The sequence below is a fragment of the Thermobia domestica genome, chromosome 11, assembly GCF_964235325.1.
Source record: "Thermobia domestica chromosome 11, izTheDome1.hap1.1, whole genome shotgun sequence".
Lineage (NCBI taxonomy): Eukaryota > Metazoa > Arthropoda > Insecta > Zygentoma > Lepismatidae > Thermobia > Thermobia domestica.
The window spans coordinates 192,406,621-192,418,960 of NC_137464.1; the positions used below are offsets into that span (position 1 = coordinate 192,406,621).

The 12,340-nt window shown below is 35.3% G+C and overlaps 1 protein-coding gene across 1 annotated transcript in view; it reads right to left on the bottom strand.

Annotated features, from left to right (window-relative positions):
- Positions 1-493: 493 nt before the first annotated feature.
- The window catches only part of LOC145665401 (NADPH:adrenodoxin oxidoreductase, mitochondrial-like), a 141,326-nt gene continuing 129,479 nt past the window's right edge, over positions 494-12,340 (bottom strand). The window contains 1 exon segment of the mRNA XM_081732707.1: positions 494-1,304. Within this exon segment, the coding sequence (XP_081588833.1) occupies positions 1,177-1,304 (128 nt within the window). The 3' untranslated portion in view covers positions 494-1,176.

The following is a 12,340-nucleotide window of genomic DNA, read 5'->3' on the forward strand; positions in this document are numbered from 1 at the left end:
GACACGAAGTCACAGGACAGAGTTGACCATCCGCTACAAAAAGAGGCGAACTGGTGTTCAAACTGTGCTGTGGTCCAGACAATCCCCGGGCATAAATTCTATATTAAAATTTTTTCTTTATTTTGTACAACTAAAATTGCACAACTAGCCGCACAGATCCCCAAACAAACAATAGTTATTTCAGGTACTCTGTAATAAAATGGTACCAACTGTTGCACCGTATCATCGATCACTTGTTGGATGTAACCACAGGCTTATTTTACGGGTGTCTATTTACTTATGTCAGGGTAGTACCTTGTACTACCATGAAATTAATTATGGAAATCATGGAAACAAATATTTGTACATATATTCTTATCATCATATATTTTGGTTATCACTGTCAACAAGAAACATCAGAAGCCTTAAAGTTTCATGATTTCAGTTTTATTGAAAGTTGCAAATATACCTATATTTAGAAATTGTAACTTATTATTATAATTACATGAGTTAGTAGTGTTAAAAGCTGTATTTTAACGTTTTAATCCACGTAGAGTCATGAACTAAGCAAATTCTACAACCTTTTCCCACAACATCTTTGAAATAGGTAATATTAGTGGATTTTCTGTAACTTACAGAAAGGGTGAATTCATAACATAAAGGTGTACACAAACCTGTTTAATCATTACAAAATCTTTAATAAAACCGAAATCAAAACAGTGTATAATGGACTTACATGATACAGTAAATAGTATTTTCAACTAAAATTATTTTAAACTAAAATATATGTCACAAAAATATCCAAGATATATATATACACTTGACAACTGGTAAAATATAATCAAAAAAATATTCACAATCTATTCTAACAAATTAAAACATAACACTTGAATAGGTAAATGCAAGAGAAACTATCGTGCCATTAACGTATTTGTTGTTTTCTGCACTGAATTGATTCATTTATGAACAGGATGATCTATGGGGTTACTTTAATGCAAAACAAAAATGAAAACAGTAACATTTAAATACATCTCTCCTAAATGGTTCTACGCTCTTCAGAAAGCAACTTGTTTCAATATATACGCAAACAATCATATAAAAATAGATCTCCATTATTCCGTTAACAAATGTATAAAAGTTCTCAAGTATGATCGAAACTACATACTGTTTCCCCCAAAACAAACAATAAATAATTTGCTAAGAAGCTATTCTTAACATTTCTTCAATATCTACTATCTTCTCTCGAGGTTTACCAATCTTCTGTCCTCTGGATTGTTCTTCTCTATCTATCTTCTCCCAATCAACGAAACTAACAATCTAGATTCCTGTAACATTTTGAGGAATTGTTTTATCATCGAACAACAGACATTATTATTATTATTATTATTATTATTATTATTATTATTATTATTATTATTATTATTACAATAAGTCTCTTTCATAGTATTCTTAGTTTTTGAAACATTCTTTGGTAGATATATTGCTCTGAGCGATATATATATATATATATATATATATATATATATATATATATATATATATATATATATATATACAAGGGTAGGTTGATAAGTTCTCAGCCTACCCAGGTTCGAACAAAGCTAGATATAAAGTTATATACGTTTATGAGGCTTATAATTTGTAAAGCTACTGTGAAAAACCAATTTTAAATTTGTTTCTTTCAGGTCCGAAGTGAGGATCACAGCCCACGTCCCAGAAATTAGTAAATTTGAATACCGTGCATTCATCAAGTACCTCTTCCTAAAGAAACTCTCCCCGAAGGAGATCCACAAGGACTTTGTCACGACATTGGAGGACAAGGCACCATCGTATGCCCTGTGAAGAAATAAGCAGCGAACTTCAAACGTGGACACTTTGGTCTGAACGACGATCCAAGGTGTGGCAGACCAATTTCAGTGACCTTTCTCGAGATGATTGACGCCATTCACCAGATGATTCTCGACAATCGCCGAATCCCGCTCAGATAGAGGACACATTGGGCATTAGTCATGAACGGGTGTAGAAAGTTATCCATGAAGACTGGGTATGAGGAAGGTCGCGGCAAAATGGATTCCGAAACTTTTGAACGCAAATCAGAAGCGTGAACGGGTGGAGGCAAGTAAGGCAGTTCTGTCCCAATTTCAACCGGATAAGGCTTTTTTTTTTGCAACGGCTGGTAACAGTGGACGAAACCTGGTTATATTTCTACGATCCCACAACGAAACAGCAATCGGCGGAATGGCGCCACAGCGGTTCTCCACGTCCGAAGAAGGCTAGGACACAGCGCTTCTCTGCTAAGGTCCTTGCTACGGTCTTCCGGGATTGTGAAGGAATTCTGTTGCTGGATTATCTGAAATTGGGTGAAACCAGCAATGCAACTTATTATACATCTCTTCTGGACAAACTAAAAGCAGCACTAAAGAAGAAGAGACGTGAAAAGCTGTCAAAAGGGGTTATCTTTCTCCAGAACAATGGCGCCATCACACAAGGCACGTCTGACATTGCAAAAATTGGAGGACCTACGATTTCAAATACATGAACATCCACCTTATTCGCCTGATTTGGCTCCTTCAGACTTCTATTTCTTTCCTAAATTGAAAATGTTTTTAAAGGGAACGCATTTCAATGGCGCCGATGACGTCATTTCTCAGAGGGCTGGTTTGCAGAGCATTCATCCGACTTCTATTTGTCTGACCTGCAAGCACTGCAGCAGTGATGTGAAAAGTGCATTGCACTACAGGGGGAATATGTTGAATAAAAACACCAAGCTTCGCTTCCTATCTACTTGTTTTCTTGGTGAGGCTGAGAACTTATCAACCCACCCTCGCACGAAATTTAGTAAGTGCATCTACGCTAGAATTACAGAACAATGGCCTGATTTCAGAAATGACAGTTCATATATACCGTGTTTACTTGCGTAATAGTCCCATCTTTTGTGACATTTTTAAATGTGAAAATCCAACTGTGATTGTTCCGCGAGGAAAGTTGCCATTCAATTATCGCTACGATCAAAACAATTTCGAATTTTGATACATACAGCATTGTGTCAATATAAAAAATAAAATAGTGCCTACATACGGTAAAATATTAAAACTTGTAGGCCAGCCAGGAAGTCATTTTTGCAACCACAACCAGATGTTTGAAAGCCTCGAGGCAATACAATGGAATGCCAGAGCACACGAGGTGGTTGTAAACAGGTGCCATACTGCAATGCATACTTAAAATGCCTCTTTCACATTATCCGGCGATTTGCCGGATCCGGTTCCGGCTGTTTGCCGGATCCGGTTTCGGCCCCTTTCATATTATCCGGCGTTTTGCCGTGGATGAAAAATATGCGAGCAGGGTTGCTGTGCAACTGAAGAAACAAAACTCAGTGACTCTTGTCGTGTTGTGGTGGTTGCAATGGACAGACGCAAAATATGTTTTCTACTCGCCTTGTTAAAACACAGGCAGAAAAAAAACGTCAGAGACACATATGGGTTCACCCTTTTTTAGAGAAGCAGTATCTTGAAGGAGATTTTTCTATACTGTTTCCACAATTAAGGAAGACGAAGGAAAATTCTTTAATTACTTTTGTATGTCTATCGCATCTTTTGATGAGTTGTTGGATCGCGTACGGACCCAGCTGCAGAGGCAGAGTTCAAAATTTAGGAACTGTATTCAACCTCCAGAAATGTTGGCTGTAACAGTTCTCTCTTTCTCTCTCTCTGTATATATGTATACAATACGCTACAAAAACGTAATTGAAAGTGTCATACGTATGTAACTAACAATAATTTTACTTTTAGTACGATATATATATATATATATATATATATATATATATATATATATATATATATATTCACTCCATGATCGATTTCACTCTAACGAAGTAAAAAATGTAACTTCATCACCATATTATAGTTCATTTGCAAGCCTTCCGTGAAACTTTTAGGGGGCCAGCCAAAGTTTAGGGGGCCTGGTCCCCCCTAGCCCCCCGTGGATACGGGCCTGTTTGTTACCGAATGAGAGAACATGCCACACACAGAAAAGATGTGCACTTTTTATTAGAGAAGAGGTATTTTGGAAGACATTTTTCTATACTGTTTCCACAATTGATAAACTTGGGCAAAATAGCGGCCCGGTTCTGGATATTTAAAATACCGTTCCGGTATTCAACTGTTGTGTCTGAGAAAACCAGGCTAAAGTCCTCTCGGGATAGTCAACCGTTGAGGTCTATCCGAGAATCTCAAGCCAACATTCAGCCACTGACCCGAAGACTGGTCTGTAGGCATTATTATTATTATTACTAGCTGTTATGCCCGTTCTTCGCACGGGTCAGATAAAATATCAATGTAAACAAACTGAACAATGAGAGAAGAATTAAGAAACATTTCTAAAATTAGATACATTTTGTGTGAATATATATCCAACAACGTACATGTTTTCATTGGGAAGGCCGATGGGGGCTGAATTTGAACGTAAACACTATCGGGAGTATCAATATACATCTGAGCGACCTCGATAAATATGAATTCGACACAAATATTGGTCATTTTCTACTACTTTTACATGTCCCGATAAACGCCCCCTGAGACCCCTTTTATTTATATTAGATGATTATTATTATTATTATTATTATTATTATTATTATTATTATTATTATTATTATTATTATTATTATTATTATTATTATTATACTATTTCGGGTTTATTCTTTTGTTTTAAGCGTTCCGACTATTGACTCAAGTCTCTTTAAAGCACTGCTCTAGTCTCTGAATTCAGAGGACTATTCAAGAAATTACAGCCAGATAATTATAAAATATATAAAGTACGGTATATTTATCAAATATCACATCATGAATTCTCTCTTGCTTTGCGTAGCAAAATAGTACATAAATATATAGCAAAAGACTGTATTGCTGAAATATTTGATAGTGTATATTTCAATTCTGGGTCACCGCAAATTTATAGAAGGTCATTTGTCCAGTGCTACACGGATATCTCCCAATCTTCTATTACATAGAAAAATAATAATTTATATTGATTTCGACACTTCGGTAGTATTGGTCGTTTTCAATTAATTTTACATGTCATCTTTCCCCATATATTGTATATACAGGTTTGGTTAATTACTCCAGATGTACTGGGCTAGAACATAACCACATACACAAACACACTCCACATAACACACAAAACCACACACTCCCATATTATAGCAGCCACTTTCTGCTCTTTCCTGGCAACACTTGCTTCCTCCCCCAACACCATCCGGTAGTTTGCCGCGTATATGTGAAGAGCGTCATTGCTTGTAATGTTCCGCTTGGCTATACACGGCGATTTGCCGCGCCGGATTCTAGCAGGGAGATCCGGCTGTTTTTGCTCGCCGGATGAATGTCCGGTGACCACCGCACATATGTGAAGAGCTTCATTGCTTGCAATGTCTTTCTACCTCGTCCGGCAATTCGCCGGAACCGGATCCGGCAAATCGCCGGATAATGTGAAAGGGACATAGAGGGAGGTGCGCAGAATGGAGGGTGGAAGTAGGTTGCCTGATTTCTTTTGACAGATGGGACACGAACTTAGGTGTCAGTAAACACGAAAAGTTCTTTTGCTCGGACTCGCGCAAGATAAGCAATTTCGAAGAAAGTCTCGTTCATAAAGAAAAAATCCCGTAGACTGCGACTTTTATGCGGGGATTTTTTGGTGAATGTTTTTACTTCAAACTTAAGATGCGACTATTATGCGGGGGAGACTATTACGCGCGTAAACACGGTATATCCAATAGAAAACATTTCTGTACTGTTTCCGCTTTTGTTTATCCTGTTATGGACATATAATTCCCTATAAACAAACCGAATGCTTATCGTAATTTTACAAGCAGCTTATATCTACACAATAAGATATTTGCAAAATCAAGACTAGAATTCAGTTCAGTTATTTGGAGCAATGTATTCATAATACTGATAAGGATAAAGAAAGAGAAAACAGACACAAGGAAAGAAAATAAGAAAAGAAGAGACTAAATAATTAAGTGCATCTACGCTACTAGGACCCTATGCACTAGGGGTGAGTGCTTTACTACTGACCCCCACGGCTCCCTTACCTTTATATTATAGATTATTTTCTAAATGTTGTTTGCAATTTGCACTTTGAAATACTTTTCAACCCGTTTTCTTGATACTGAATTAATCTTGTCAATGAATTACATATGGCAGGGCTATATTGAAATTCTGACTATGCCGAAATATTACTCCACATAATGGATATAATATGATTTTGTACTTCCAAATAATATTTTCAAATAAATCCACACAAAATAATGTTCTGAATATAACTATTTTCATACATTTTCTCCCGTCAACTATGAGTGAATAACCTGGGGAGAAATCTGGTAAGGTTTCTTTGAGAAAAAATGGATTGTAAACACGTTTTATCCCTCAGTTTCCTGGATTCAACACAAAAACGCTCACGAGTGTGAATTATAAGCTAAGAAGACAGTGAAAGCACGAGGAAATGATAAAATATATCTACGGTACTGGCAAAGTATAAAAACTATATAAACCGACACTGGAGAATCCAAGAAACTTGGATATGTTTGCCCTTTTAACCTTCTATGTTCTTATCGAACCCAATGGATAGTTTGTTTTCACCCAAAGCAATACAAATTCTTCGGAAGATTAAATTAAGAAGATTACCTGATTGAAATGCTTTTACGGACGGGAGATTCACCTGAGCTTTTCCGAAATTCATCTCTAAATGAACGAATTATGTTCCTGCACAGTGGAGATTGATACTTAGTATTACGGTACCGCAACTTCATTTTTTAGCTTAACGTCCCACTATTATGTAACGAGGTTAATGGAGATGATAACGAACGACATGCTGGCATGAAAAAGTGGGAAGAAATGGGAGAATCATGAGAAAACCCCCACAACGAAGTGCATTTGACGCGAGATGGGATCGAACCAGGATCCCATGCACCATGGGTAAGTGGTTTACTACTGACCCCTATGGTTCCCTTACCTTTATATTATATATTATTTTATAAATGTCGTTTAAAGCATGAATAAGATTTGCTTCAGCAGATGAGTTAGTGAAATAAAGATGAGAATACTAATTATTACAATTACATAAATTGGAAAGAAATTGCTATTTACATAGAAACAATATTAGATCATAATTAGAGGTCTGCACAGATATAAAATATTGCATCAACATCTGCAGGTAATGATAATGAAGATACACACAACTAACTTCTCTGTTCTATAACAATTATGACTTCAAAACTATTTTCTAACAAAATAACCGTCAATATCTCCTTTGAAGTTTTGGGGATCCTACACGAAATCAATCAAATTCAAACTAAACATTAAACACAATTCCTTCCGACCTTCCAACTGCTCTAAATAAAATGCAATAAAATTCAACTAGTTACAAATTACGAAATTAATGGAAAGAAAACATACTACCTTAGGGTCCTCTTAAATGGAGATTTCTCGCAGAAAATTGATACGTTGGTAAGATCGTGACTATCAAATAATTTCTGAGCACACTACATATATATATATATATATATATATATATATATATATATATATATATATATATATATATATATATATATATTTTAAATCTGATTTTGCGTAAGGCATGAGCGTCTTTGTTCAGAACGCCCAAGTAAAATGGAGATAAAAGATCCCTAAGATAAAGAATAAATCATCTCAATCAAACTCACTTAAAATCTCGTTACTAAGATAATGAACAAAAGAAAAAGATAATAAAATACAATTTCGCCCTGGCGGTTGTTTGTCCCAAAAGGGTAATCGCATTTTAATACAAGAAGTCAATATTTAATTGTGCTTCGAAGAATGATCACAAAGATGCCTACCCCGTAAAAATCTATTTTAATGCAAGTATATCCGAAGGTAATGCATGAGGCTACTACAAATGATCTTGATTTCGTTCGCATCTTGTGTTAAAGGTGTAAGGCGCAGAGCATTGAAACATATAGCATAAAAAATAAAAACCCTCACCAAGCTTTAGCTACAACTGCTAACAGTGCTCAACATATTCTCCTTTAGTTACACGTCATACCGTAGTCCCAACTCCACCCACACCTCGGAACATATCATGGGCAACCCTATCCACAGCCGCTCTCATCCGATGCTTCAGATCATCAAGATTAGCTGACCAGAATGGTTTCCACTGCACTTTTTTCACTGTCAGATATGGTATATCACGGTCTTTGCCTACCTTTACAGTCGACTTGCTGAGGCTTCGGACATGAGCTTCTCTTACGTGCGCCTAGTTATCTAACTGGAGTGCTAACGTCTGTCACGATATCTGTAACGGAACTTGGTAAGTTTTTCTTTTCATGCTGCATATTTCAATACTCTACGCCTTACACTTTCAGCACCAGGTGCAAACAAAATCAGCAAACAAAATAGTTTTGTATATATATATATATAGTAACTAGTGAAAATGTTTGTCCATATTTATTATGTAATATGATGTGTAATTTGTGATGTTTTCACCCCACTAATGACTTGCCCGACCAAATGGCGCACGTTTACGTGGGTAATGCATGACTAACATAGACTGTCAAAGCCATTATCTTTGGCTTTCTTCATTTACAGTCAACTACTTTTTAATTCAAATATCTCATTCTCCGGATAAATATCAGAGCGGGGCCATCTATGTTTTCACTGGGACCACGATAATAAACATTTCGCCATGTGGGAAGCACAGAGAAGGAACAATATACTTACTACTTTAAACACTTATGGTATTTACCTAGAGATGCAAGGGTTCGGAAAAAAACGTTTTTTTTTTTTGGAAAATAACTCGTTTTTTTTCTGCTTCCCTTTTTTGCTTGGGAAATTTCGGGCTTTATGAAAATTTTGCTTTAAACTCTTAATGCAGACTTTGTTTCGCTTCTCTATAGCACAAAAACTCATTTAATTAGTGATTGATGTAGGTAATAATATAAAACCTAAAATAAACCATGAATTTCGAAAAGATTTTTTAAAAATTCTTAACATATTTACATTATGAATTCCTAAGGATGAACCAATATATGTAATAATTTTTTAACCTTTTATACACAAAAGTGAGCACTTTTGTTTTTAAAAAAATGATACACGAATAACTATCAAAATTGTATGTAGTATTTTTACTTCAAAATATCACACACCCTTTTTTTGAAACAAAATAAAATAAAACATGAGAGAAATACATTTATATGATAATCTTAAAGTCTTCACATCAAGAGCTTGGTTTCGGGTGGTTCTGCACATTCTTGAAACTTTTAAGTTTTAACTTTCATATACTTTGTATGGATATTTCGAACAAATTTTTCATTCATTGATCACATACGTAATAATCTGTTACCACCTATCAGATGCTTCGGATCTGCAAAATCGGTAAAAGTCCGAATTCTATAATGCACTGACTGTTCCTTAAGCTTGTTTAGAATCGGGCACCTACCGAATTTTCTGTTCATGGATCATATGCGTAGTAGACCGTTCATCTGATCGTGTGGTTTCCTAAGCTTATAACCACCATCACGGTTTACCCAGCCCTGAAGGTTTCTGAATTTTTAACGACAGGATTTAAATTTTTTGTTTAAAAAAATATATGGAATACATTTAAGAAGAGTGGAAAGAATCAATCACTGTTTCAATTCACAAGAAAGGCGACAAAACTTATTGTAATAATTAACGAGGCATTTCTTTTAACATTCTACTAAGAAGATTGATTCCATACGCAGATGAAATTATTGGAGATTATCAGTGTGGATTTAGGGAAATCGATCAACTATAGACCAGATATTTACTATTCGATAAATACTCGAAAAGAAATGGGAATATATTACCCAGTACATCAGCTCTTTATTGATTTTAAAAAGGTGTACGACTCGGATAGGAGGGAAGTATTGTACAATTCTTACAGAATTCGGAATACCGAAAAAGCTAGTTAGATTAATTAAAATGTGTTTCAATGAATCCCAGAGTAAAGTCCGAGTAGAAAAATTCTTGTCCATGAGCTTCAACGTCGAGAATGGTCTGAAACAAGGAGATGCGTTATCGCCATTATTATTCAGCATTGTTCCGGAGTACGCTATAAGGAAAATTAAAGATAGCAACCAGGCCCTAGAGCTGAATGGTATTCACCAGGCTATGGCGTATGCTGATTATGTAAATTTAATACGGAATGATAGGAAAACAATAGAAAGAAATGCATACGCCTTACTAAACGCTTGCAGCGACATTGGTTTAGAAGTAAATACATGGAAGTTCATCGGGATCGTAATACGGCAAATTGTGGGTGCGTTAAAATATCAAATAATACTTTCGACAAAGTGGATACTTTCAAATATCTAGGATCAATATTACCAGACCAAAATCATATCCGCAAAGAAATTAAATGTCGACTGAAATAAGGAAATTCGTGTTATTATTCAGTTCAAAATATTTTGTCGTCGCGAATTCTGTCGAGAAATTTAAAGCTTAAAATAAATAAAACGATAATCATGACTGTTGTTCTGTATGGTTGTGAAACTGGTTGCTTGCGATGAGGGAAGAACGCAGACTGAAAGCATTTGAAAATAAAATCCTGAGACGAATATTCGGACACAAGAGGAACGGGAATGGGGGAAACTTCATAACGAAGAACTGCATAATTTATACGGTTTACTAAACATCGTTACGGTCATCAAGTCTAGGAGGCTCAAGTGGGCAGGTCATGCCGACAGAATGGAAGAAGGTAGGAACGCTTTCAAAGTTTTAACTGGAAACCCAATCGGAAAACGTCCATTAGGAAAGCCTAGGTGCAGATGGGAGGACAATATTAAGATAGATCTCGCAGAAATAGGAATACAAAGTAAAAACTGGATCCAGTTGGCTAAGGATAGAAGTCAGTGGAGAGCTTTTGTAAACGCGGCATTGAACCTTCGGATTCCGTAAGCCATAGAGAGAGAGAATATATTTAAGTTAAGCACAACTGCACAACAACCATGAGTGAGGGGTTATTTTTTGCACTTCTATCGGGAATTCCGGGATTCAAACCCGAATTCGAGTATTTTGACAAAAGTTTTTCTTAACTCCATCTGTGAATGTAGAGATAGTGCGTGTACTGTGAATCCTGGCCGACTTCCTTTATCGTTTTTAAGTCGTTGTTATTACTAATTACCTGCAATGACGGATTTGCGAAGGGGGTTAGGGTGGGTATGTCTTACACATTGAAGCCTGTACCCCGAAATTACGGAATTTCTAAAACAATCGAAATATTTGTTATGCCTTTACTCATAAACTTCAAGCTCTCTTCAAATAAAAATTAGGTATTTTCAGAAAAAAATAAACACTAATATGGAAAAACCCTCCCAAAATACTTTTTAAATCTGCCACTGATTATCAGTATAAAATGGTCTTCAAGGTTGTATCCGGAAGATTATTGCTGAATACAAACAAAACGAAATATTAGTTATGCCTATACTCATAAACTTCAAGCTCCTCCCAAATAAAAATTAGGAAATTTTAGAAAACCCAAACATTAAGCAAAGAAACACCTCTCAAAATACTTTTCTGAATCCGCTACTGATTATTTCTATAAAACTGTATTCAAGGTTGTATCCGGAAGATTATTGCAAAATCATTGCACAGCTACAGTACAACAAAAATGTGGAAGTACACTCTGACCGCTATACTGACAAACGTACGCTCTGACGGATATATTGAAAAACATAAGTTTAACTTATGTGCTATAAGCTAGAGTAGGCCTACTAATCTCCAAGAAATGAAACACGGATGACTAAAAAGAAGTGACGTAGAGAAGAAAAAAAATATCGATAACTCAGAAGTTAAAATAAAGTTAAATATCCTCTATAATTGCCCTCAAATACTACGTACTGTATGTTTACTTTAATTCATAAAACATATGCTCCATCCATTATGATGGTGAATTCCAAAGCGAAATATGGTATTTAGGTCATGAAATCTTATTTAACTTTAAAGTATACTATAAGAAAGCTATTCAAATAGAAAAATCATGAAAATGAAAAAAAAGCCAAAATTTCCAAAATTCTCGTTTTTTCCAAAAAAGTCGGCTTTTTATGTGCAAAAAACCATCGATTCAAAAAAACCGGCTTTTTGCATCTCTAATTTATTCAATTAAGTAAAAATAATAAAATTATTAATGAAGCATACAAAGCATAAGGCATAAATTTTCTTGCTAAAGATAAAGAATTCTGCTAAATTGAAGTTTTTTCTGTAAAAAAAAAAAATCAATTTCTCCTGGCATGAATATTTAAAATATCTGATAAATACAAACACAAGCAACATAAAATTTTCATTTCTTTCCTGATAAAAAAGTAAAATCT